Below are 25,490 nucleotides of genomic sequence, written 5' to 3'. Positions count from 1 at the left end.
TTTAAAGTTTGTGTTTATCATATTTTATCACCTCCGGTTGGATAAATTCGCGCTAAAATAAACTTTTTTGACCAAGTTTGCCGAGTACTACATACAGGGAATCAGCAATTAATTACTTTTCAGAAAAAGATTCAGCAATTAATGGGCCCAAGATTCAGAAATCAAACGTGGAAAGGAGAGATTCACCGCACCCGTGTAGGGAAAGCTGTGGCCGCCGTACGACTGCGCGTCGGTGTGCTGGCCTTCCATCGATCCGTGGCGCCTTTTGTTCCGTGCCCTCACGTGCGCTTCCAGCTTGTGATTTCTACGGTGCCTTGTGAGGGTTTTTACCTTTCTGGTTCGTTTGGTACGATTTTAACTTTTAAATTTAACTTAAGAAATTAAGTTTAAAGTAAAGTTCTGAAGCTGGCTAAACCTAATTCCACATCACAATTCATCTTGTGGAGCTGAAACCGTTTGATTGAGCTTCAACTTCAGAAGAGATAGAGATAGAGCTGTATCAAACGGGTTCTTATTGAATGTAAGACATCGACCCTTAATAATATGATAGTTTTCAATGAATTCTAATCAATTGTATTGTTTTAAATTCAAATTCTTAAAAACTGTTCAAATTTTCCTCGCAATATGCTTTCCTCCCGCGTAGAAACCTCAAGTTTTTTCTTTTTTAAATAAAATAAAATTAAAAAAAAATGTGAACCTTGCTTGTCACCCGGTAATTATACTAGATTGTGTCCAATCATATCTTGGGTTACTCTATTTTAGAATGAAGAGAGTGCTATTCTATTCATCACATACAAGGTGCACATATACAATTTTGAAAATACTACTTGTAACACACGCTCTATGGAACGGAGGCGGATAATAATCATTTTCTCAGTAAATTCACATACACAACATGTCTCATAGGCATCATGACTTGAGTATGGTAGATGGTGTCATGATCTCACGCCGTGTCTATCACCTTTGCATTTTGGTTAGCATTCTCTCAAAATATTATCTCAAGACAGTTACCAATGTTTTGATAGAAAAAAGACGATTACTACGTTAAAGACCTCTCTAATTAGAGCATCCGTGTTACTCCTATTTTCCCCATGTGACAGAAGATCCGGGGCCCATGACGATACTACGAATCTACGACCCCATTGGCACGACAAAGAACAGGGAGTGGGGTCTTTTTGGTAGGATGATTGAATCCAACAAAATTTTTCTATTCAATTCTTTTCGTTTTTGGACCTCTCCAAAGCATCGGTAAAGTTTAACAATTTTTTTCCTTTTACCTCTATGCTTGGAACTCATAATAAATCACCCACTACTGCTGATAAAGCTGCCGCTCGGGATAAATAATTTTTCCCGCAACAAACATCATCAAGCTCACCCACCCACTGACATCTGGGACCCACACCTCCTGGCCCCACAAGTCAGCCAATACTGACCCACCCTCATGTGCAAAAAAATTACGTAACAGCAACGCACCTACCGCGGCTGATCAGACTAACCGAATATATTATCCCCGGAACTCGAAAAGCGGGATGTTGTTGCTAGGGTTCAACCGTATAATCGTACGTATACTGTACAGGTACAGATATACGCGAAGAATCATTTTCTTTTTCTGAAAAAAATACAGATATACTCGAGTATACTGTGCGTGCCAACTTGTTTCTTCCTTCCGGTCGTCGTCGCCATTATATAGCCGCCTTCCCCGATCTCCAAGCCCTCGCACCACCCTCCTTGTTACAGCTGTGCCGCCTCTTGCTTCCTCCTCCTCATCGTCCGCCATGGCTTCTCTCACCGATCTCGTCAACCTCAACCTCTCCGACACCACGGAGAAGATCATCGCCGAGTACATATGGTACTATGATATTATTGTTATCTTCTTCTTCCTTTCGGATCTCTTCTTGGCTCTTGGTTTTGATGGTTCTTTTCATGGCGACGAACGGGTTATTGTTTTCTTGGTTTTGATGGGTAGGGATATTTCGGGGGATTTCGGGAGGGGTGCTCCTCATAGTTTGTGCGGATTCGTAGAAGGTTTCGTTTCTTTTCGCTTTTCCACTCGATGACTGAAGCTGCGGCGGCGGCGGTGGTGATCTTGTTGTTCTTCTCTTCCTCTCCTCTGCTTTCTCCTGTTCATGTCACCACCGAGTAAAAATCGTTCTTTCCCGTTTCTTTTTTTTTTTTCGCCGTGGATTACTGTTCAACCCCGGTTTTCTTGATACGCTTGACGAGAGATGGAGATTACGAGTACGAGCAGTACTCTCTTAGTTTTTGTCCTTTTGGGGGAGGATGATCTCTGAAGTGGCAGCCTCTGTCTGCCACCTGGTCCTCTCTGCGCCACCATTTGGCCACGGCGAGATGCTCTCTTGTTCGGTTGGTGCATGGATTTAAATCTCATCCCCTAATCACGCGTACTTTTGGTCAAAGATGCAAAGCTTTCGATCTTAACCACCTTCAGATCGCAAGATTACTGTTTTTTGGTGCTCATTAAGCCATGGTGATAACTGATAAGTGGTGTTAATCTTTTTCTCCTTGTTTTTAATGCAGGATCGGTGGATCTGGCATGGATCTCAGGAGCAAGGCTAGGGTAAGATAAGATTCCCAGAACAAGGACCCCATGATCCTGTTTGTTACTACTCATATGTCTTATCACCTTTTCTGCCAAGTTATCCACTGGCTGAGCTGTTCTTGCGCTTATATTATCATCCAGAGCCTTGCTACTCCTAAACAGATTAGATTCTCTTTTTTTTTTAATCAATCATATTAAATTTTGGTTGGTTGGTGGTGCAGACTCTCTCCGGCCCTGTGACTGATCCCATCAAGCTGCCCAAGTGGAACTACGATGGCTCCAGCACCGGCCAGGCCCCCGGCGAGGACAGTGAGGTCATCCTGTAGTAAGTATCTTTTCATGGCAAATCAGAGTGAAAAAAATAAACTCTGTTTTTTTAATTATGTTTTTACTTTGGATGCAAGCAGTAATTTTTTGTTCTTCCATCTTGCAGCCCACAGGCTATCTTCAAGGACCCATTCAGGAAGGGAAACAACATCCTTGTAAGTGGTGACCACTTTTTCAGTTTGTCATGGATGTGATTTATATTCTGCAGTGTACATCCATCTCTGTTCATCCAGATCAGCACATGTCTATAAAAACTGTGTGCTGATTTATTCGGTTCAAACTACATATGGGATGTACTAGTAGATGCACCACTGAAGGGGGGAACTTAATTTAATCACTTCAGGTGTAAAAGATGAACTATTTTTTGCACTGTTGAACATTAAATTTTCTTTTTTTACCTGTTTCTGATGTCATGGGATGTGATCTTGATTAGCGCTTTCACTGTATTTTTGACTCCTGCGATCATCTGTTCTACCTAACCTTATGGCTAGTTGAGGAATGAATCCAATGGGTTGTTTTGTCACCATCTCGAATAATTGGCACTTTATTTTCTAAATTATCGTAATTCACAGGTCATGTGCGATTGCTACACGCCAGCCGGAGAACCGATCCCCACCAACAAGAGGCACAATGCTGCCAAGATCTTCAGCTCCCCTGAGGTTGCTTCTGAGGAGCCCTGGTATGCCCACTAATCTTTTTTGCCGAATGATTATCGCAACGTGTCACAGCCATCTCAGCATAATTCCCTTTCTCATAATGGTTAGTTGATCTTCTTTGTTCTTGCAAATTATAGGTACGGTATTGAGCAAGAGTACACCCTCCTCCAGAAGGACATCAACTGGCCCCTTGGCTGGCCTGTTGGTGGCTTCCCTGGTCCTCAGGTACAATCATTTGTCTGTTTGATTGTGGCTTAATTACTAAACTGATATGGTCAAACCAATCTTCAAGTGTGACCTAACTAATACTGATCTTACTCTTTTTGCGTGTGCGTATTCAGGGTCCTTACTACTGTGGTATCGGTGCTGACAAGTCTTTTGGGCGTGATATTGTTGACTCCCACTACAAGGCTTGCCTCTATGCCGGCATCAACATCAGTGGAATCAACGGCGAGGTCATGCCAGGACAGGTGAACACTACTCTCAAACCTTGCACTACTCTCAAACCTTGCCATTTCTATCGTCTTGAATTAGTGGAGTACATTTCTGACCATGCTAATATCGTGATCAGATCTATAATTGGTAATGTTATTAACATTGTGATCGGTTTTTCAGTGGGAGTTCCAAGTTGGCCCGTCTGTCGGCATTTCTGCCGGTGATCAGGTGTGGGTTGCTCGCTACATTCTTGAGGTATGGATAATGACATTCTTCTATCAATATCTCAAATTGTGATTCAGAACGGTCTGATCGAATGCCACTGCCTCTAATTTTTTTCAGAGGATCACCGAGATCGCCGGAGTCGTCGTCTCATTTGACCCCAAGCCCATCCCGGGAGACTGGAACGGTGCTGGTGCTCACACCAACTACAGGTGAGGGATGCTTGAACATGAACAGATTGATATGGTTTGTGTTACTCTTTCATATTATGCTACTCTGCTGATCACGATCACGTCGGCTTTCAGCACCAAGTCGATGAGGAACGATGGTGGCTACGAGATCATCAAGTCCGCCATTGAGAAGCTCAAGCTCAGGCACAAGGAGCACATCTCCGCCTACGGCGAGGGCAACGAGCGCCGGCTCACCGGCAGGCACGAGACCGCCGACATCAACACCTTCAGCTGGGTACGCGCCTCCGTCTTCTTCTTCCTCCTCTGAAACACCTGAAATTCATGTCAAATTACAAGTCCCGATCATGAAAAACACCTGAAATTCATGTCAATTACAAGTCCTGTTCATGAAAAACACCTGAAATTCATGTCAAATTACAAGTCCTGTTCATGAAAAACAGCTGAATTTCATGTCGAAATAAGTCCTGATCATGAAAACACAAACAAATTTTTGCAGGGAGTTGCCAACCGCGGCGCCTCGGTCCGCGTCGGCCGGGAGACGGAGCAGAACGGCAAGGGCTACTTCGAGGATCGCCGGCCGGCGTCCAACATGGACCCTTACGTCGTCACCTCCATGATCGCCGAGACCACCATCATCTGGAAGCCCTGAAGCGGCTTCTTGACACCACGACATCCTCGTCATCGTCCTCCCCAGCTCGCCGTGTCGCTCCATTGATCGGACGATCTGGTGAATTGCATTTGTGCTGGGAGAAGTAAAAAAAAAAGGAAAGAGAAAAAAAAGAAAATCACGCCAAAAAAAATTCTCATTCCATTTCGATTTGGTTGCATGCTACTACTACTACTACATTGCTCATCTGCCATTTAGATTAGCTTTTTCTTCGTCTTTTGGGTGAGTGCGTTTGGGTGCTCTTGTGTAATCCTCCAATAATGGCCGTACCTACGGTACTTGTCCCATCCTGTGGATCATCGTCCTCCTTTCCACATGTGGTTTTATCATCATTGTTATTAGTGATCACCTTTATATAAAGTTCTTGCTGGGCTTGCTGGGCTTCCAATAGCCGTGGCTTTTGCGTTACTGCTCCCTCCGTTTTTTAATAGATGACGCCGTTGATTTTTTATATGTTTGACCATTCGTCTTATTAAAAAAATTACATAATTATAATTTATTTTGTTATTAGTTGTTTTATCACTTATAGTACATTAAGTGTGATTTATATCAAATACATTTGCATAAAACTTTTAAATAAGACGAATTATCAAACATGTGAGAAAAAGGTCAACGGCGTCATCTATTAAAAAAAACGGAGGTAGGACTACACTTTTTGCTGCTGGTGCGAGACAGCATTTTAGATGGATGAGAATTTTTATCAATGGTTGCAAAGCTATTAGGATTTTTTTTCTGTTCTGTTTTTGAAACGAACAAGTGCTCGTGATGACCAAAATGTCCAACGAACGAGAGAGAGTCACGGAACAGATTCCACAGAATGCTTGTCCTTTAGCGGAGGGAATCAATCGGAGATTGCGATGAGCGGCTGAGCGCGATTACGCGACTGTTTAGCCACCTATCACTCCATCGCCAATCATTTGTATCGCTAGCCATTGATGTAGTGTCAATAGTGACAGTCTGACACTGACCACCCTTCTTCTTACAGAAGTACTCCCTCCGCCTAAAAAAAAAAACTACTCCCTCCGTCTAAAAAAATAAATATATTAGGATGCGTCATATTCAATACTAATTTATTTTTTTGAGAGTAGGTCCATAAATGAGATCATTAGTAGTATTATTATTGTATAATATAATATATTATGTGCAACAACCAACAGTGCAATTTTGCCATATAATTTCAATGCTTTCAACAATCCAACTACTCCTGGGGATGCCATTGTTATGGCCTTCTTTTGTTGACGTTGATTCACAATGTTGACCTGCAGCTAGCTTTCAGCTTCAGCATCTCCACCAACTCCTGCAGCTCTGTTATGCAGATCACTTATGTAATCATCGCTTCATCACTTCATCAGTTCACATGAATGTTCTTAAGCTTAGCTGGTCAACCTTTTAGTGTCTTGGTCTCACACGGCTAAGCTCGCATGGTTAAGCCGTCACCTAAGCTTATCAGGTACTAACACGCTTCCCTGAACTTCATTGCTTCCAACGCTGAAACTGGATCATCAAGTAAAAAAACACACAGCATGGATGTGACATTGTGACCCAAGCAGCAACCTGAAGGGCACTAGCCTTTAATCGCCGAAAGGGCTGATTAATCCAGGTCCAACCCTGCAGCATCAAGATCACAATAGATCTGTACGAAAGCAACAAATCAGCAAGTGACACTTCGTGCTGCGAAAAGCTAAATGGCACCTTGGTATTAGTAGTGGCACTATCTTGTATAATGCTAGGAGCTTAATTAGCTCCCAGGTTATGATAAACTACTCTGGTTTCGAGGGAGGTCTTCGTATTCGATACAAGAACAGCTATTTGCAAGCTCCATGGGAGACACCAACGGAAGAGACAGAAATGGGGAGTAGGATAACAAGATAGAGAAAGCCTTGGATTGATCAAGACGACACCAAAATGCCGATCAATCCAACACAATATTCGGTTGCTGCTGATGAAAGCAAGACGTGTTGGCGTGTCTGATATGAGCTGGTACTACTACAGAAAGATGAGCGGTGGATGGGTGCATACCACTCGTCATGTCAGGACTCACGACAGGTGCCGCTGCAATTTGGACTCCTGACCAGATCATGGTACTACTACCACACATGAAATTATTGATCGGTTGCATAGTACTTTACATATGGAATTATTGATAGGCTGTCGTTTATGGATTGAATGAACAGCACAAGCACATCAAAGGTTCCAGTTTCTGAAGTCTAACCAGCCATGATGCAATTATCCACGATTTGGTAGACTAGATTGGTAATAACAAGAGCTACTGGACTGATCACCAACATCGACGAACCGAAGGGCAATGGGGGCAAAAAAAGTGCTGTAAATCAACAATTATTGACACAAAAAAAAATGTAGTACTAGTATTTACTCTTTCCTAGTCACAGATGACGCAGCTGACTTCCTGCTTCGGTAACGAGGGTACACATTTACCCTCAGAATTCAGAACTGGCGATACCAAGCACTCAGACGCAGAAAGAAACAACCAAAAAATTATAGGATGACGCAGTGCAGCTGGTAAGAGCGTGTTCTTTTGTTAGGGCACTAGTAAGAAACCAGCTCGAGAGTTTTGAGATCTGAATCTGAAGCCATAGAACCTACAGGAAACCTTCAGTGCCTTGGCCAGAGCTAACTTCTCTGTATAATCTCAGTGCTTCATCCATGACCTTGGCTTGCCTCAAAAGCTGTGCTCTTTTCTTACTCGAAGGATGAGTGGAGAGGTAATTACTCAACGTTGAATCTCCTGCGATCTTTCCTAGTTTCTCGTAGACTGAGGGAGCTACGCGTGGATCGTAACCAGCAGCACCAAGTACCAGCAGCCCAATATGATCTGCCTCTATCTCCATCCTGCATAGGTAACAACATCGAATGAGATCCAGACAAACAATAACAACACTGACAACTGCATGACGCACAAGTAAATTCAGGCAAGATCCTTATTGAGAGATTATGTTGAATTTCATCAATCATCATATCAAAGACAGTCATGATTCACCACTGACTTCCAATTATGCACAAAAACAATGACAAGATCAAACAACCGTAATTGTTCCGGATACACAATTATGGCCAAAAACTGTTTAAAACAATCAATAAAGGGCATAGCATCACGAATCTAACAACAGAAGATGAACAAATATGAAATATCCATTGCTAATAGACGAATGGTGTACATGTCGTGCTATTGTGAGATTGCCATGCTCCGTGGCTTCTTGGTAACGTCTGGGAACAGCTTTGTAGGCCATGACCCCCACCGTTTCCTCTATTCAGCATCAGACAATGCCAAAATTTAAATTTTAAAACTCAATTTTGAAGTTTTTTCATCAAAGTTTATTTTGCAGCATTGACGTTTAAGTCGCTAAGAACATATATATAAAAGCTTAACCTACAAATTATTATTATTTTGCTAATACGCCATATGGCGTATATCCATATTTGACCAAACGATGGGGGCTCATGTCAAAAAGCAACTATTGAGAATTTGGGGAGAGGGTAAACTGATGTGTGATGGGATAATGTACTGCTCAACTGAAGCAACACTCGTCCCATTTTAATATGGTTCAGAGCGTTGCGCCCCCCTCAACAAGCCCCCACCCCACCTCCCAAAAAAATAATTTCAAATGATTCTGGCATATCCAATGCTTTCAATTTTTAAACATGTAACAGATGAAATAAACAGGGAAGGTATGAATTCCAAAACAGCTCATCGCAAAGCAAAAGGTTCTATGCAGCCAAATGTAGGCAACAGCTGTTTCGACAAATTTTACATAAATGTGAAGGGCAATCATTGGTTTCAAATTTTACTCCTGCAAAACCACTCAATTATCCTTTTTTGTATATATTAATCCACCTCATTGAACATTATAACTGACTGATGCTTCGAACTGGAGTAAAATGGACTTGACATAGTGACTGACATTACCCTAATTCAACAGCGTAAACATGCCTTTTATTATTAAAACCACTGTCTCAACTATAGATTGGCTCATCTTCTCAATAATCGATAAATGAAAATTCAAGGTGTAGTACACTGTAAACAATAATTTCTTTCTAAAGGAGTTATAATAGTTGCACAGTTACATGTAGCAACTTATGGTATTATGGAGTAGGTGTCATACAATCCACGCTATGTGCTATTTGAATCTTATCTAATTCTAAAACAAAAGAAGCAGCTACACATGACATTGTAACCTACCATTCCAAAAAGTAGTGTGGAAACAAAAGAATTTGATGTCTTTTGTGAAGTCTTGCTTGGGACAAGGACTGAATAAAAACATTTTTCTACTTCAACTTTCATGCGGAAGGAGTTCTTTTAGTTTAAATATAAGATTTCTGTTAGTTTCAAGACAACTTACTGTTAGCACGTAAACCCTGAATTGCAGGAATATACATCTTCAAATTATGAGCCTAATCAAGTAGCAGTTGATACTAGTCTATCTAGCTGAATCAACACAATTACAGTTTTGATAATGATGATTCAAACCTATTTGAGGTCTAGCAGAGGATATAAGTACTATCTTTGACCTAGATGAGAGCTCATTGACCAGACCTCTAGTTTAATGTGACTTAGGGAGTCGGAGCTTGAACCCAAATGCTTATAAGCTTATAACAATGCTTCTTATCTCATTCCCATGAAATGCAACTTACCACATGCAGACTGTAAACCACCACGAAAGACATCAAAAGGAAGAAGTGAATACCTCCGTGAGAAGGGAAGCTTCAGGAGTAGCGTCGACATTGCATTAATCATGTCTGGCATGTAAATGAACTGCATGATCACAATCTGCAGGATCCAAAACCACAAGTTCTTCGTAATCATCTCAGCAGCGTGCCTTGCAATAGCATGCCCAACCTACAACAAAAGGCACAACTGTCAGTTCCAAATCTCCAATCCACCGCAACTAACCAAAATCACACATGAACCCGGAAATCCCAAGTCCACCTCGTGCCCAAGCACAGTAGCAATCTCAGCATCAGTCTTGAAATGGTTGAGCAGTCCAGTAAAGACTACAATCTTGCCACCGGGCAAGCACATTGCATTGATGAGGTCATCTCTGACAACGATCACCTCCCAATTGAGCCCATCAAGATGCCTCGTCTCCGGCTGTGCTCCCCGTGCCTTCCCACGGTCGCGGCTCTCGGTGACCCATCTGTCATCCAGAACCTCCTCGTCTCGCTGGGCCGCGGCAGCCACGCTCGCGTTCTTGTTGCCACGGGACCGGCCGAGCATCACGTCTTCCGCGCCGGCCTCGTGGTTCTTGATGACGACGTCGGTGGAGATGTCGCCGTAGGAGGCGTCATCCGCGGCGAAGGCGTCGTGGTGCCTTCCAGCGAGGCCGCGGTGGACGGCGCGGACGACCTCCGAGGCGATGAGGCGAACGCGGATGCTGTCGGGGTGTAGCGGGGGGAGGATCTTGGGGCCCAGCTCCTTCTTGAGATTGTTGAACTGGGACTCCCCGAGCTGGCGCTCGAGCGGGGGCGAGAGGAGGATGAGGTGGGTGCGATTGGTGTAAGGCACGGTCTCGAGGTTGCCGAAGTAGACGGCCGCCGCGGCGCCGCCCGAGACGACGACCACCGTGGTGAGCTTCCGCGGGTCGTGGTACCACCGGGACCCGCGCCGGCGGTTGAAGTGGACTACCTTCTGCCGCTGCGGGGAGGTGTAGAAGTACCGAGACGGCGGCGCCTGCGCAGGCCGCGGCGGCGGCGGCGGGCTTCGGAGGAGCACTCGGCCGAAGCGGACGGCCTCCGGGCGACTAGGGGAGGTGAAGTAGTACCCAGGGGGAGGCGCCTGCGGCAACGGCGGCGACGGTGGCAGCCGCGGGCAGCCGGTGGGCTTGTGGCGGAGGAGCCTGGAGAGGACGGAGCGCGAGTTCTTCAAGTAATTCATGTTCTTGTTCTATTTTTGCCCCGTATTTTGGGGATTTTTCGGGGGCGGCGTTTGATCGCTGCGGGGAATGGGTGAGGGGGTTTCAAGAGGTTTGCCAGGTGGCATATGGCGGTGAGTCGCTGGGCCCGGGAGAAACTTCTAGGCGCGCCGCCCAAATCGCTCATTTCGGGCCGACCGCTCATGGGCCCAACAATGCAATTTCCGGCCCAATTTGGGGTAGCGCTCAATCCAGTCATTCGAATTGTTGCACCTCTATTAATTGCTTAAGCTCGAGCTAGCTCGTTATCTCTAACGAGCTTTGAAGCCAGTTTGGCTCGTTAGGAAATTCAAACGAGTTGAGCTAAGTTGAGCCTAGATTGTCATGAGCCGAGCGAGCTAACGAGCCACAAGCTTCCTGTCCACTCCTAAGCCTACCTCATGGCTGAGCACCGTGGCTGCTAGATCGGCATCCTTCCGGCAGAATCTCCAGAGGTACCAACCGAATACCACGATCAGCGTCGATCACACGCACCCTCCAGTTGAGGCCGCGGACGGCGCTGTACATGCCCGGTCCTCTCCGACAGCCGATCCGCTGCTCGAAAACCTCGTCCTCGCACGCCGCCGCGATGATGTTGGCGGCCACACGCCGCACTCGGACTCGTGTCGGGGTGGCCGTCTGGGAGGGCATGGGCTAGGAGCCTAGGAGCGCCTTGTCGCACAATGTCAAGCTCGACCTACTCGCGGAGACTTTGCTGATCTCCTTGCGCAACCAGACGACCGCGCGGAGCCGATCGACACGACCGCCGCCGCGGCTGCAACGCGTGGAAGGAGACGACAAGCCAAGCACCTGGGGCTGCAGTGCTCGTGTTGTTGTGACTCAAAAAACACACGGAGAAAAAGCGGACTCAAAAAACACACGGAGACGACAAGCCAAGCACCTGGGCCTCGCTCGCTCGCTCACATCGTGCTCTGCTCCTCCGCCCATCGTGCTCGCTCGCTCGATGACGACGGTGCGCTCAAGCGACGGCCGCGGCGGATCTGGTGGTGGGGAGGGCGGCGGTAGCAATGGCAAATCCGGCGGTGGCGGCAACGAATCCGGAGGCGGTCTCGGGCGACGGCAGCGAATCCGGCGGTGGTGGCGGCGAATCCGAAGGAGGGGAGGGCGGGGATGGCTCGGTGGCAGCGGCGGAGAATCCGGATGCGGGCTCGGGCGACGGCGGCGAATCCGGCAGTGGCGGCGGCGAATCCGAAGGCGGGGAGGGCGGGGATGGCTTGGTGGCGGCGGCAGTGGCAAATCCCCGGCGGTGGCAGCGGTGAATCCGAAGGCGGGGAGGACGGGGATGGCTCAGTGGCAGCGGCAAATCCACATCGCCGTTGTCTCTGATGTCGGCGCTGCTCCTCCTTCCTCCCGCGCCACTGGTCACCGCTCCTCCTTCCGCCCACGCCGCCGGTCGCCGCGCCGCTCCGCTCCTTCTGCCGTGGTGCTAACGTCACTCCAAACGGCATTCATCCCATCCCTACCCATCCCTTCTACCAAATAAAAAAACTAAATTATTCCATCCAATAAACCAAACAAAGTAAATGGGATCAATCCATCTCTAAAATCAGTTAGGTATCATTCCATCCCACATAGTCTCCTAACCAAACACTACCAGGCTAGCGATCGAGCCTCTGTCGGGCCGGTCTCGGCATCCTGTTTGGAACTTTTGATTCGAACACGTTCTGCGGTGCTTTGTCCATCTTTCCGATGTTTTGGTTCCTTCACAAATTTGCAAGTGCACGGTCTGTGATTAATTACTGACCTTAAAAATAGAGGCTACGTTACATGATCTGACAGAAGAGTGCTCCGAATCTGCTGGCACTTGCTCTTCCAGTCCTACACAACTACAAGAGAACAAAACATACATGCTTGAGAGCCTAAGATTATGGTTGACATTTCATAAAGCTATGTTCGGCATAGAGGCTTAGCGACTAACGGCCTTATCTTTCCAGTTATGTTTATAATTATCAGTCAAAATTTAAATTTTTAACATTAAATTCGAAGTTGATTTTGGGGTCTTTTCACTGTTGTTTATTTATTAGCATATGCTTTTAGATCGTTAATAACACGTGCATAAAAATTTTATTCAAAAATAATTTTTCGTTAGATAAGTATTAGCTTTAAAAAACATTGAAAAATAGATTAATATGATTTTTTTTAAAACAACTTTTGCATAAAATTTTTTCGACAAAAACACTCAGTTCGTTAAGCGTGTACACAAAAAAATCTATAGGTGGAAGTTAGGAAAGTGGAGCGCCGAACACACTCTAAATGATCAATAGCTCGCGGCGATCAGAGATGTACGAAAACATAATCAGCATAGCCCGTACCGATAAAAAATTGTATATGTACAATAATATCAGGGAACAATATCCCTAGTGGTTTGGTTGAGTGCTCGCCTTGATGACCAGCTATGTCAGAGGATGACCTCCTCGAGCGGAGGACCGTGAGGCCCCTCCTTTATTAGTTCGGCCGAGGGCAGCAAGTGAAAATTAAGGAACTAGGAGGATTGGGAGAGATCGAGGGCCGGGAGTCGGGCCCCCGATGAAGATGAGACACTAGGGAGTTATCCAGGTTCGGGCCGCTAAAAAGCATAATACCCTACTCCTGTGTATGATGATTTTTCTGAGTTTACAAAGTCTCCGAATTTTTGGTGTACAAGCTAGGGCTAAGCGTTCCACCTCTTTTTTCTTCTATCCCCCTCTTCACTGGACATGGACCTCCTTTTATACTCCAAGGGGTTCCCACATGCACCGGATGTGCTTCCCAGTGAAGAGGGAAAATATTCTCTATATTAAATGTTTGTCTCGTGCCACAATCTGGAAGTCATCTGAGCACCGGCTGCTGTGCGGGGCCCATCAAATCATGCCGGCTGACGTAGGCCGACACAGGGAGGATCCCCGTCATTCACCATTTAATGGATGTAGACTTCCGGTGCGCACGCACTGGAACACGATCCCCAGTGTGTCCAAAGCGGTCAAGCCGACTTCGGATGGTTGAGAGGCGTTGTGCCTCTTATCATCGCGACGAGACAGGGCATACCTGCCGCACGCCGCCTAACACCAGGCTAACGCGCACGTGGCTTGCCGCTGTCCTGTCTGTCATTCGACCGGCCACGCACCGGTCACAATTTGGTCAAGCGCGCAGCACGCCGCATTCAATGCGGCGTGGTGCGCTTGCTCTGCCCGCACTAAAAGCGGTTAGGTGGACGTAGAGGGGCGTCCACCTAACCTCACTTGCATGACGGCCACGTGGTGACCGTCCCGATGGGTCGGGGCAGCCCGGGGTCGGGCTAGGGAGGGGTGGCTACCACCTATCCACGGGCCCGACCCCTCGGGGGAAAACGCCACGTGGACGTTGGGGGGGGGGGGTAATCTTCTAAAGTTGACTCTTCTGCTAGCTTTTGATTGGGTCCACATGGCACCCCTCCCTTTGACAAAAAAAAATCATGAATTCATACTAGAGAAAATAATCTGAGAATCACCGGTGAGAAAAAAAATAAATTCATCAAATATACTATGCCTACTCCAAAACTATCTTCCCCTTACAAATCACACAAACTTCCATTCATTTGCCTTCTTCAAATATACTATGCCTACTCCATAGTAGGCCTAAAAATCTTGTGGAACAAAAGGAAATAAAAAGAGGTCTTGCAGATGCAAAGAGGAAACTTGATTGTGGATTTTATGTTACAGATTGCGTTGCAAAAAAAAAAAAAAGAACTCTTAATATACTAAATGTTTGCTCTTTCAAATATTCAAACCTACAAGTGTACATGTTGGAACCAATTAATTTAATTGAATCTTAAATTTGACTTGCATATATTTTCTCAAAATTGACGTTTACTATAAACATGGCATTAAATTCTATCCTTTTGCTTAACATTGCATACGAGTTTATATTTATTTATGATAAAAATATTTTTATTTCTATGCATAATAAATAAATTATTTATACATACATATTTTTTTCAATACCATATGTACCAATTTGTCAAAACCAAAATAACAGTTCACAATTTCATTTATAAAATATTTGATGAAAAATATCAAAATTCCAAAAAAGAAACTGAAGTATATATATGTTTCAAATTAGTAAGCGCACCCCTAGCGTGTTTATTTTACAAAAGATAAAAAATAAAATTGTCGCCCATTTTAATCATGTAGTATTTGTTAGGTGATAGAATCATCTTGGATTTTTGGTTCTAGTTATACTTTTACACCCAAAAGGCATACCAGCATTCTGGTTGTCTAAGATAAAAAAAAGTTCACTATAATATTATTACATGCTACACTAAAAATTAGAATATCACTAAGAGGCCTTATAAAAAATAGAGTGTATATTTTTAAAGGTATTAATGTGTGACTTTTACAACAAGGCTAACAAGCGGGTCAAGGGCACGCTGATTTTTAGTCTATGTTAAGGAGGAATAAATGTACAAATAATTCACTGGTCCTGCAGTTGAACCGGTCGGTTCAACGGTTCAACCAACTAATAACCCGTGAAAAACGAAGAGGTCCAGTGTCTAATATTTTCTACTATGTTCATGATTGCGATGTTGGCCTTGGGTGAAGCCTAGTTATTTACATCTTCATCATCACGTTTAAAATTTTGTTTCATCCGAGGATGTTTTATTTTTTTACCTTTTTTAAGTGTAAGGCGCGTGGTCTAAAAACAAAGAAAAAAGGGAAAGTCAATAATTCGCCTTATGTTGTATAAGCACAAACTCACTAAATATGAAAACATAGATCAATATGTGATAAACATACAAATTTTAAATTTAATTAACATTGAAATAATAAACATCCATATGCCATGAGATAACCATTCATGATGTCGGCTATCGCATTAGTAATTTCTCGTTAAAGACTCTCTTAGAAAAGAAAAAGAAATATCTTTGAAGGGAGCTTAAGCCTTAAAGGCTATGCATGCACATGTCGTTGTACGGCTTCACGGAACACCTCCAATGCCTCCCCCATCACTTTCTCCTGCCTAACTTCCGCCGCGCGCCTCTGCAACGGTGGATGTGTGGTACCCTCCCCATTTCCAAACTTCATGAGTGCCTCCCAGAAGTTCGGGTTTGCACGTGGGTCATATCCTGCCGCAGCCTGCAGCATGAGGCCGATGCGGTCTGCCTCTAGTTCCGTTCTACGATGATCACAAGGCAAAACACAGTAGGCGTTAGGCTTATTAAGTAATCTGTGTTATACATATGTACATGCATATACGAGGTGTCACCTGTGGAGGAAATTCCGCATAAAAAGGGACACCCACTCAGCGTGCGGGATCCTATCGACCGGAACATAGAGGAGCTCCTCAACAAAGTTGGCAAGGACGGAGACCCAAAATTTGTTCCGCTTCCTCTCCACATGGTGCCTTGCGATGACATGCCCGACCTGCCAAGAAAGTTTAATGTATGTAAGCATCTACCCCTGTGTTTCATATTATAAATCTTTTAACTTTTTTCTAGTCAAACTTTGTTATGTTAGATCGAATTTATAGAAAAATTTAGCAATATATAAAATATTAAATTAGTTTAACTAAATCTAACATTGAATATATTTTCATAATATGTTTGTTTTGTGTTAAAAAATACTGCTATATTTTTCTGTAAACTAAAGTTTGAGTAGAAAAAAGTCAAACAACTTACAATATAAACGGAAGGAGTAGTAGAGATTCCTTCGACCATATAAAAACAATGTATACACACTAATCTTGTGTAATAGTACTACATCTATAATTAGAGGAAAAAGTACGAATTACCCCCCTGAACCATAAAACCGGATATTCTTAACTCCAAACTATACAAACCAGACAAATTACCCCCCTCGACCCAATCCGCGGTGGTTTTGGTCTACGTGACGTACGCGTGCAGTCCAGTTAGCATTTTATTTATAAAAAGATGTGGGACCCACCTGCCATACTCTTCCTCTCTCTTCTCTCTCTCACGGACGGTGGCGCGAGCGGCAGCGGCGGGCATGGCTGGTGGAGGGTGGCGGCGGACGGGCAAATGACGCGCGGGGTTGGACGGTGATCTCATGGGGGCAGTGCCTTGACGTCTCACTTGGGGGAGGTCGCAACGGCGGCGGGCGGCGTGCTCGTAGTACCCAATCCTCCTCTCCCACCGCCGCCCCTTCTCCTCCTCGCCGGAGGAGTTGGCCTCGGATCCCTCCTCCTCATCCTCATCGTCGTCGGTGCCGTCGGAGTCGGAGTCATGCTAGTGCTGCCGCTCACCGCCAGGAGGCGCTCGATGTGATACTGCGCATCCGCATCCCGCGCGCAGCCGCCGCCGCCTCCGCGTTCCCGCCTCTGAGTCCCGCGCGCAGTCGTCGCCGCCTCCACGTCCCGCGCGTAGCCGCCGTCGCCGCTGCGTCCTGCGCGCAGCCGCCGCCGCCGCTGCCTCCGAGTCCTGCGCGCAGCCGCTGCCGCCTCCGAGTCTCGTGCGCAGCTGGCACCGCCTCCCAGTCCCGCGCGCAGCCACCTCCGCCTCCGCATCCCGCGCCGCCGCGTCCGCCGCGGGCTCCGCGTCCCGCCCACCGCCACCTTCGCATCCCAGGTGCCGTGCTCGCCGGGAGAGAGAGATAGCATATATGGCAGGTGGGCCCCACCATGTTTTTTTAAAAGAAAATGTTGACTGGGTTGCCATGCATGCGTCGCGTAGGATAAAACCGCTTTGGATTACGTTGAGGGGGGGGGGTAATTCGTCTGATATTAAAAGTTCGGGGTGAGTCATATCTAGTTTTCGGGTTTAGGGGGAATTCGGCCGACCGTGATAGTTCGGTGGGGGTAATTCGTACTTTTTCCATAACTAAATAAAGCAACTTTTAACATGTATATGGAGGGAACATATCCTATGCAAACAAGCTTTCCGTGCGCACTAATTAGCAAATGTCACGAAAAATTCTATAAAAGATTGTACACTTACTTCAAATAGTATTGCACCTACATGTGAAATTTTATCTTCAAATTCATTATATTTTAGCCATAATAAAAAAGACAATTCTGACAGATTTTTTCCCTTAAAATTATGAGATTTTTCACTTTTTTTATTACGGTAAAATATAGTGCATTTGAAGTGAGACTTTCTAGATATGTGTAATATTAATAGGAGTAAATGATTTTTTTTTAGAATTTTTCGTAACACTTGCTAGTTGGTGTACACGGAATGTGCACGAGAAGTTTGTGTGCGTAGGATATGTTCCCGTACATGGACAAATATATGTTTAGATGAAAGTTAAACGACCGAACGCCCCGGGGGAGGGGGGGGGGGGGGGGGCGTGGCCGAGCGTCGTGGCTAAATCGTCGTCCTTCTGACAGTACGCGTTGAGGAACCCAGTGAAGACCAAGATCTCACCGCTCTCCAAACAACCCGCAAGGCTCTTGTCGTCGTTGATGACGTGCACCCTCCAGTTGATGCCGGGGACGAAGCGGTGCCCGATCCTCTCCGACAGCCTCCGCTGCCCGAACACCGCATCCTCCAGCGTCGTCGAAACGATGTTGGCGGCCACCCGGCGCACCCGAACCGTGTCGGGGTGGCTTTCCGGGAGGGCCGATCGAGCTAGGAACGCTTCGCTGCAGTATGTCAAGCTCGGATTGGGTCTCGGGGAGGCGTTGGTTTGATGGCCGAATAACCAGACGGCCGCAGAGGCGACGACGGACGCGGCCGCCGCCGCGCGTGGAAGCGGCCTCTTGTACCAGCGAGCGGCATGAGGAGGAGTGGTGGATCTCCCGAGAGCAGGATGGGGAGAAGGCGTCGATCTCCAGAGGAAACGGCATGCCAAGCACCTGACAGTGCTCATGTTTTGACGTGTTGCTCTCAATGGCGAACCAGAACAAAAATTATCGGGGGTTCTTGATATGCTTATAGGCTAATTTTTAAGTGATATAATGCTTAATATGACCCTAAAACACCTACAAATAGACAAGCTACCTGGTGTCCGGAGACACCGGGTAGATACACGTATGTACGCCCCTGGTTGCTCTCACGTGTAGAAAAGCAGAACAAGCAAACAGCAAACTTTGTAGTTTTGCGGCTTTGTCGCGGAGGCCAAGCGGGCCTTGAAACAATGGCCTATAAAACAAGGGTTAACAATGGCCAGGCGGGGCACGGAGGCCAGCGAGCCTTTTCGAGTCGGTCTCGGCATCCTGTTTCGATCTTCTACGGTGCCACGTTTGTATGTTTGCAGTGTTAGGGCTTTCTTTACCAAAACCTAGTCATGTTTATGTCTTGCCACTACGAATAATTTGATATGATAGAATTCTTGGTAATGTGTTTAGGTTGATACTTCCTCCGTTTCCCTCCGTTTCACAATGTAAGTCATTTTAGCATTTTTCACATTTATATTGATATTAATGAATATAGATAGATATATATGTTTAGATTTATTAACATCAATATAAATAGAGAAATGCTATAATGATTTACATTGTGAAACAGAGGAAGTACCAATTAGAAACCAAATTTTATGTTACGATGACGAAAATTCTAGAATTATACCAGATTAAGTATGGGAATTACCATCCATTTCGCTTCAAACCAAACCATCATATTACCTATTCAAACTATAAAAAAAATAGCACAGCACATTTTGGCATCTATCAAGTGGCCCTTAATCTCTTGTCGTAAAATTAAGGCCCCGTTCGTTCTAAAGATTTCCCTCGGTCTCCATTACCAAATATATTTCAACCTGTTTAAAACCGTGCAAAAACTTTCTTACATAAAAGGATAAATATCATCTTGAAGTTTAATTATGGCTTTTCTTCCGTTTTCCTATTCGAACTAGGGCCTAAGTATACGATACATGAGCTGGTACTGACCTGAAACATGTACATTACACGATCCGACAGAAGAAGTCAGTTTGTTTCCACTCCGAACGAGATCTTCCAAGAAACCAGCATAAATCCATAATCTAGAAAGGATACCTTTCAAGGAACATGTCAATAGACTCCAATGAATGTTCCCAATAACAATGTACAGTAGATACTGGCTGGAGTACCACATAAAAATGTGCTTCAGTTAACAAGAACATCAAAGAACATGCATATAACCCTTTGCATAAAAGGGGAGCGTGCTCAAGTTGTTGAACTTCGATTAACTACTTCAAGTTGTGCTCTAAGTTCATGCACTCGATAACACTTTCACAAACTTTGGTGTAAAGTATAACAGCTAATCCTAAAAAAAATAAGTTGCAAACAGCTTATTCGTTTGCATTGCATCTTTTACCAATGCTTGCACCAAACAAGTTGCAATTCCCTTGTTCACAAGCTTGATCCAACCCTACCCGCATCGACCTTCGTGATAAAACAGGTAAAAGCTATTATTCCCACTAATCCAAAAATAACCTAGTCTCACATTTGCAACAACCTTTTTCTGGAGAAATTGATGTATCATGTCCTTCATAGGATAAATCAAGAGCAAATATAACGAGGGATGTGCTCCAACTTACTTTGTAAATAGTGATAATCACCACAGTGGAAGAGTTATAAAGGAAAAACAACATCATCACGGCTTTGGACTCTACCAAATGATTTACAGAGAGAATCACTACTAATAAGATGAATTTACCTGTAGCAGCTAGTTTTTATCAGTTTTGGCCCAGCCTACCATTTCATCGCCTACCGTGAACAAATGCAGTGAAAATTGCTCAAGTATGTGGCAAATTAGCAATTGCAATCAACTTGCGGCAAAGTGGAAGGGGCACTATGTGGTAATGGCACAATTTCCCCCTGAAGAATTTTCTCACAATCAGACAAACTTCTAATGTCTAACATCACAAAAACAATCGCCTCACTGATCAACATCTCAGAAGTACATGCCCTAACTCACTGAAAACCAGAAGTGGAGCTTTCCTCCAAGATATAGAGAGTTTGCATTGCATCATTTACCAATGTTTGCACCAAAACCCAACCCACATCGACCTTCGTGATAAAACAGGTAAAAACTATTATTCCCACTAATCCAAAAATAACCTAGAGTCTCACATTTGCAACTTTTTTTTTTTGGAGAAATTGATGTATCATGTCCTTCGTAGCATAAAAGACCAGAATTTACTCAAACTAGATCTGAAGCAAATAATAGAACGCTCAAATCCGCATCACGATCTCAAGCATCCATATCCATACTACAAAAAAACACAGCAACACGCATCACATGATACATCTAAGAACACAAACGAGTAGGGAAGAAACAGCGAAGCCACCGGTCAGGTCAGTCGACGCGCTGAATCAGGGAGGGGTAGCAGGATCAGATCAGTCGTCCCGCTTCTTGAGCTTGTCGACGCGCTGCTGGAGCTGGTCGAGCCTGACGACGAGGGAGGTGACGGAGAAGAGGATCCAGTAGAGGAGCAGCGCGGCGGCGATGAGGAGCGCGTTGCGCTGCGACTTCATGATGGACTTCTGGTGGCGGAGGTGCTCGGACGGGGTGCAGTGGTGCTCGTCGTCGCAGGTGGGCCGCGTCTCGTACTTCCAGTAGATGTCCATCAGCAGGAAGAGGCAGAAGGGCACCACCGACATCATCGGCTTCAGCGCGCTCCGCACCACGGAGATCATCCCCCGCCGGAGCCCGTCCAGCCCCGGCAGCGTCAGCAGCAGCAGCATGATCGCCTCCGCTCCCGCCGCGTACCCAAGCACCACCCACTCCAGCGCCATCGCTGCCGAATCGGAGGCTCTCGGACTCGAGCTCGGGGAGGAGGAGGAAGAGGAGGCGAGGGATTTGTGGGGGGGGGGGGGGGGGGGGGGGGGGGGATGGGGGATCGGATCGACGAGTCGAGGAGGGTTTCGCCTTTAGCGAGAAGAGGGCGGTGGATCGGAGGGCTCCTGGGTGGAATGGGTCCACGGGATGCGAGGGATGGAGAGAGGGGGAGGTTCTCGTGCGGTTCTCGTGGACGCGGTGCAGGCAAGTGCACCAGATTTAGCCGGACGACACGTTCGAGGAACCCGATGGCTGAGTCATGGCTGTACGGGAAGGGCCGGATGGGAATGCGTGTGGAGCCACGTGGACGACTCAGATGGAAGAAACGGGCGGTGGAGATCAAGCGAGTCATGGATATTCGAAGATGACGGCAGAAAGAAATCCAAAAGAGAAAAAAAGTGAGATGTTTTGCTTCGCTGTTAAGGCTGGAACTTGACACGACCGCACGTTCCGTTTTGTTGGATCCTTCTGGAACTCGACATCAGGTGGATGGAAGTGCAGTTGGGCCAGGCCAGTACGGGCTAAAACTGTCAATGGCCAAGCTGGGCCAGGCCGTGGGCCCGTTACCACTGTCTGAACTGCTGCACTGCACTGAAAGAGTGAAAGGAGCAAGTTCATTTGAATCTCTCAAATATAAGTTCAATCTGATTTGTATCTCTCAACTCTAATACTGAATATTTGATCTCCTAACCGTTAATGTAATTTGATTTTCAGAACACTATTTACAGCAATATTTGTTGACATGACTCATTGATCTGGTCGAACCGATTAACTCAACAGTTAGCATATAGGGCTCACATATCAGCGTCCCCACCTCTCTATCTCCCCCTTATCTCTGGTCCAAATGGCATGTCCAAGCTGAAAGCCTGAAACAGCTAGTGAACTAGCTTCCTTGAACAAGTATGGAGAACTATCTCCCGGCGAAAGTAAGGAGAAGAACTATCCTAACAAAGTTAAAGTGTATTGCTTGCAAACAAATTTTCTCCACTACCGATGCAGGGGTGGCATCGCCGGCTAGAAAGCTATGTGATCTAGCTGGATCTTCTCTCCACATGAAGCACAGTGGAGTGGAGTCCTTTCTCTAGCTTGTTCCATCCAGCCCTAGTGCTTGGTGTTCATTCCTTTGACCCATTGCATACCAAAAGAGAAGGCATGTATGGTAATAAGAACAAGGACAGCAAAAGGAAAGGCGGCGTTCCAGCAAAAAGCCACCGGTATGATCCAATCATAGCATGCAAGCTGGCGACCTTGCAACAAGCTTATACTGGAGAGGTGACAATAATGTACGGTGAAACTTAAACAGATACGGCATTCAGCGGGATAGTAGTAGTACTGATTAACTTAATCCAAAGTAGTAGCTAACAGGCCTAGTAACTAGTGAAAGGGCTGGCAGCTTAACCTCCTAAAGCTTACAAAAAGCAAACCACACTACGCTGCTCGCAATGTGATGGATACCAGCGATATCCCTCCATTTCAATGCTAATCAAGCGAAAAGCTGAATCATTTGAATCCCCTTTGAGATATTCTACTAAAACTTCATAGTGATCACAACGATAAAGCAAGTCCATGTCAAAAGTTTCCTAGCAAGAAAAGCTCAGAGCAAAGATAAAGGCGAGGAGAATTAAAGCACTTTTGGTCTTCTTGCCAGTAGCATGCCTTTGAGCACTGCATTATCAGTTCAGACACCAGACGATCAGACCAGGTATTCAGGGTCTATGTGGAGGAGGGTATGCTGCAGTGTTCTAATTGGTGTACAGCACGTTCGAATTGTTAGATACTGGTGATTAGTCGATTAAACAACTGAAGGTATGATATCTGAGCTGGCCAGTGAAATTTCAACAAGACTAGACTTAGCGCGGTAGAGTTATGGTTTTGTCATTTGTGGACACGCTCAGACAGAGAGGGAGATGCTGCATGTCAATTTGTGAGTTTCTGTTTGTGCACGAGGTGGAACTTTAACAGCACCACCGAATTAAAGGAACTCTACTGCAAATGCAGATCAACATGATTGATCATTTTAGAACGAGGAGCTACACATAACTGCAATTTTAGAATATCAAATTTACAGTTACAAACTTGATAAGAAGTCCATTTAAGTTAGAAAGCATCAAGTTTAATTTGTTCAAGCACAAGGAGTAAACCTGCATCGCATCACATATGCAGATATGCTGATTAGTGGTTACATACCACGCATAAAGCACACAGACACAGGCACTCTAGTAGTCTAGTTCACGATCATTGATCATACTGCAACTGTAATTCAGTAACTACATGAGTACAAATATATAGGCCAAGGAAGTGAAGAAACCGCCGGCGACGGCGAGAACGAACCGGTTGCCGGACACGCGATGCCCAGATCCGTACGCGTCCCCGGCGGCGCCGCTGCTGAATCCACCGCCCCCGTTCCCCCAGAAGCGCGCGTAGCACTTGCCGAGGTACACCTCGCCGGCCGTGGCGTAGCCGCAGCCGGCCTTGAGCTGGCCGGCGGCGGCCGAGACGCAGTCGGAGCAGGCCTTGGCGCCGAGGTCCCCCACGCACTGCGACATGGCCTGCACGCCCCCGGACCCGCCGGCGCGGTAGCCTCCCCCGGCGGGCGCCGCGGCGGCCACGAGCGCGCCGAGCGCCGAGTCCCGCATGGCGGCGCCGCCGGCGTCCCCCGGCGAGCCGCCGCACTTCTTGAACAGCACGGCCGTGTCCTGCTTCCCGAGGAACGTGTCGTTGCCGTAGCGCACGAAGCAGGCCCGCAGCTGCACGGCGCCGCCGGTGGCCCAGGCGCAGAGCGAGGAGAGCCTGGAGATGGCGGAGCGGACGCAGCCGGTGCAAACGGAGGCCGGGAGGTCGGAGCGGCACTGGTAGACGCCGACCACCGAGTTCGACGTCGGCGAGGTGAAGTTGGCGTAGGGGGAGTAGGGCGCGCTGTTGGCGACGGAGGTGAGCACGGAGTCGACGTCCGACGCGTACTGCGTGCCGGAGGCGTAGCGCCCCTGCGAGCACCCGGCGTACACGAACCCCGAGTAGTCGTCGTCGCCCCGCGCGCGCGCCAGGAGGAGCGAGAGGAGGAGCGCCGCCGCCACGCTCGTCGCCGTCGCCGTGGCCGTAGCCATGCTGCTCCCGCTTGGTTGGCTTGGCTCTACGGGAGGAGAAAGCTGTGAAGCCTCTGGAGCGGAAGAGTTTTTAGAGCAGCATGTGCGCGTGCGGGAATTTACGTCGGTTGAGGCGAGCCAGGTAGGCCGGATCGCGTGAGATGGGCCTGATATCAGGCGAGATTCCGTGTGCAGGCCCACGCGTCCGGCGGTTTTGCGTCTCGCGATGTCGCGGTTGGGCTGAGCGCAACAATTGTGGGCCTGACTGGTCCGAGTCCATGGAAATTCCATTCGTTTCGTGGACCATATGGACATTATCCGAGTCCATGGACCATATGTACTGTATTAGCTGGCCTGCACAGTTCAACCTGGACCACTTTCTTCGGCTTCACCTGCACAACAGAACAAGTAGGATTTTGCATACTGTTTTTTTTTTTTGGGTTAAATGTACTTTGTTTAATTTGCCTCATCATCTCTAAGCGCCATTTAACAGTAGAAAACCCACCTAATTCGCTGAATAAACAACTATTTTGCATAGAAGCTCCACCTGATGAGATGATTGACAACTAATGTGTTCCCCTTGTGCGTGACTTGCCAGCATAGAAACACTGCGATTTGTTAACAGTACCAGGCGATCACGATCTGCAAGTAGAGAAAGGAACGGAAGCTCTTCGACCTGCCAAGCACACACGAAGATAATGCTGCTAACTGATTCAGACTTTCAGAGTTCAGATAAGACAAGCATCACGG

General features: G+C 46.5%; 5 protein-coding genes across 5 annotated transcripts; 1 reads left to right on the top strand and 4 right to left on the bottom strand.

Annotated features, from left to right (window-relative positions):
- The first annotated feature begins 1,683 nt into the window (after positions 1-1,683).
- On the top strand, positions 1,684-5,446 carry LOC127762232 (glutamine synthetase cytosolic isozyme 1-1). Its single transcript, XM_052286663.1, has 11 exons — positions 1,684-1,849; positions 2,539-2,578; positions 2,782-2,885; positions 2,994-3,042; positions 3,460-3,566; positions 3,681-3,768; positions 3,885-4,013; positions 4,159-4,233; positions 4,321-4,412; positions 4,506-4,665; positions 4,888-5,446. Exons 1-11 carry the CDS (start codon positions 1,776-1,778, stop codon positions 5,038-5,040), a joined length of 1,071 nt encoding a protein of 356 aa, XP_052142623.1. The 5' UTR covers positions 1,684-1,775; the 3' UTR covers positions 5,041-5,446.
- A 1,968-nt stretch (positions 5,447-7,414) lies between these two features.
- On the bottom strand, positions 7,415-11,032 carry LOC127761093 (mitochondrial metalloendopeptidase OMA1-like). The gene is made up of 3 exons (XM_052285310.1): positions 10,004-11,032; positions 9,762-9,913; positions 7,415-7,908 (listed from the first exon to the last, which is right to left on the bottom strand). Exons 1-3 carry the CDS (start codon positions 10,946-10,948, stop codon positions 7,659-7,661), a joined length of 1,347 nt encoding a protein of 448 aa, XP_052141270.1. The 5' UTR covers positions 10,949-11,032; the 3' UTR covers positions 7,415-7,658.
- Positions 11,033-15,889: 4,857 nt separating this feature from the next.
- On the bottom strand, positions 15,890-20,708 carry LOC127761127 (uncharacterized). Its single transcript, XM_052285355.1, has 3 exons — positions 19,785-20,708; positions 16,206-16,363; positions 15,890-16,115 (listed from the first exon to the last, which is right to left on the bottom strand). The coding sequence occupies exons 1-3, from the start codon at positions 19,797-19,799 to the stop codon at positions 15,890-15,892; spliced, it is 399 nt and encodes a 132-aa protein (XP_052141315.1). The 5' UTR covers positions 19,800-20,708.
- Positions 20,709-20,991: 283 nt separating this feature from the next.
- Positions 20,992-21,687, bottom strand: LOC127761126 (uncharacterized). The gene has a single exon (XM_052285354.1). It carries the CDS (start codon positions 21,612-21,614, stop codon positions 21,216-21,218), a length of 399 nt encoding a protein of 132 aa, XP_052141314.1. The 5' UTR covers positions 21,615-21,687; the 3' UTR covers positions 20,992-21,215.
- Positions 21,688-23,708: 2,021 nt separating this feature from the next.
- On the bottom strand, positions 23,709-25,429 carry LOC127763681 (plasmodesmata-located protein 6-like). The gene is made up of 2 exons (XM_052288459.1): positions 25,246-25,429; positions 23,709-25,132 (listed from the first exon to the last, which is right to left on the bottom strand). The coding sequence occupies exon 2, from the start codon at positions 25,053-25,055 to the stop codon at positions 23,925-23,927; it is 1,131 nt and encodes a 376-aa protein (XP_052144419.1). The 5' UTR covers positions 25,056-25,132; positions 25,246-25,429; the 3' UTR covers positions 23,709-23,924.
- Between the last annotated feature and the right edge of the window lie 61 nt (positions 25,430-25,490).

The sequence above is a fragment of the Oryza glaberrima genome, chromosome 2 (assembly GCF_000147395.1).
Source record: "Oryza glaberrima chromosome 2, OglaRS2, whole genome shotgun sequence".
In the NCBI taxonomy this organism is placed as follows: Eukaryota; Viridiplantae; Streptophyta; class Magnoliopsida; order Poales; family Poaceae; genus Oryza; species Oryza glaberrima.
The sequence above is the reverse complement of the archived record's forward strand: the minus strand, read 5'-3'. Positions and strand labels throughout refer to the sequence as shown.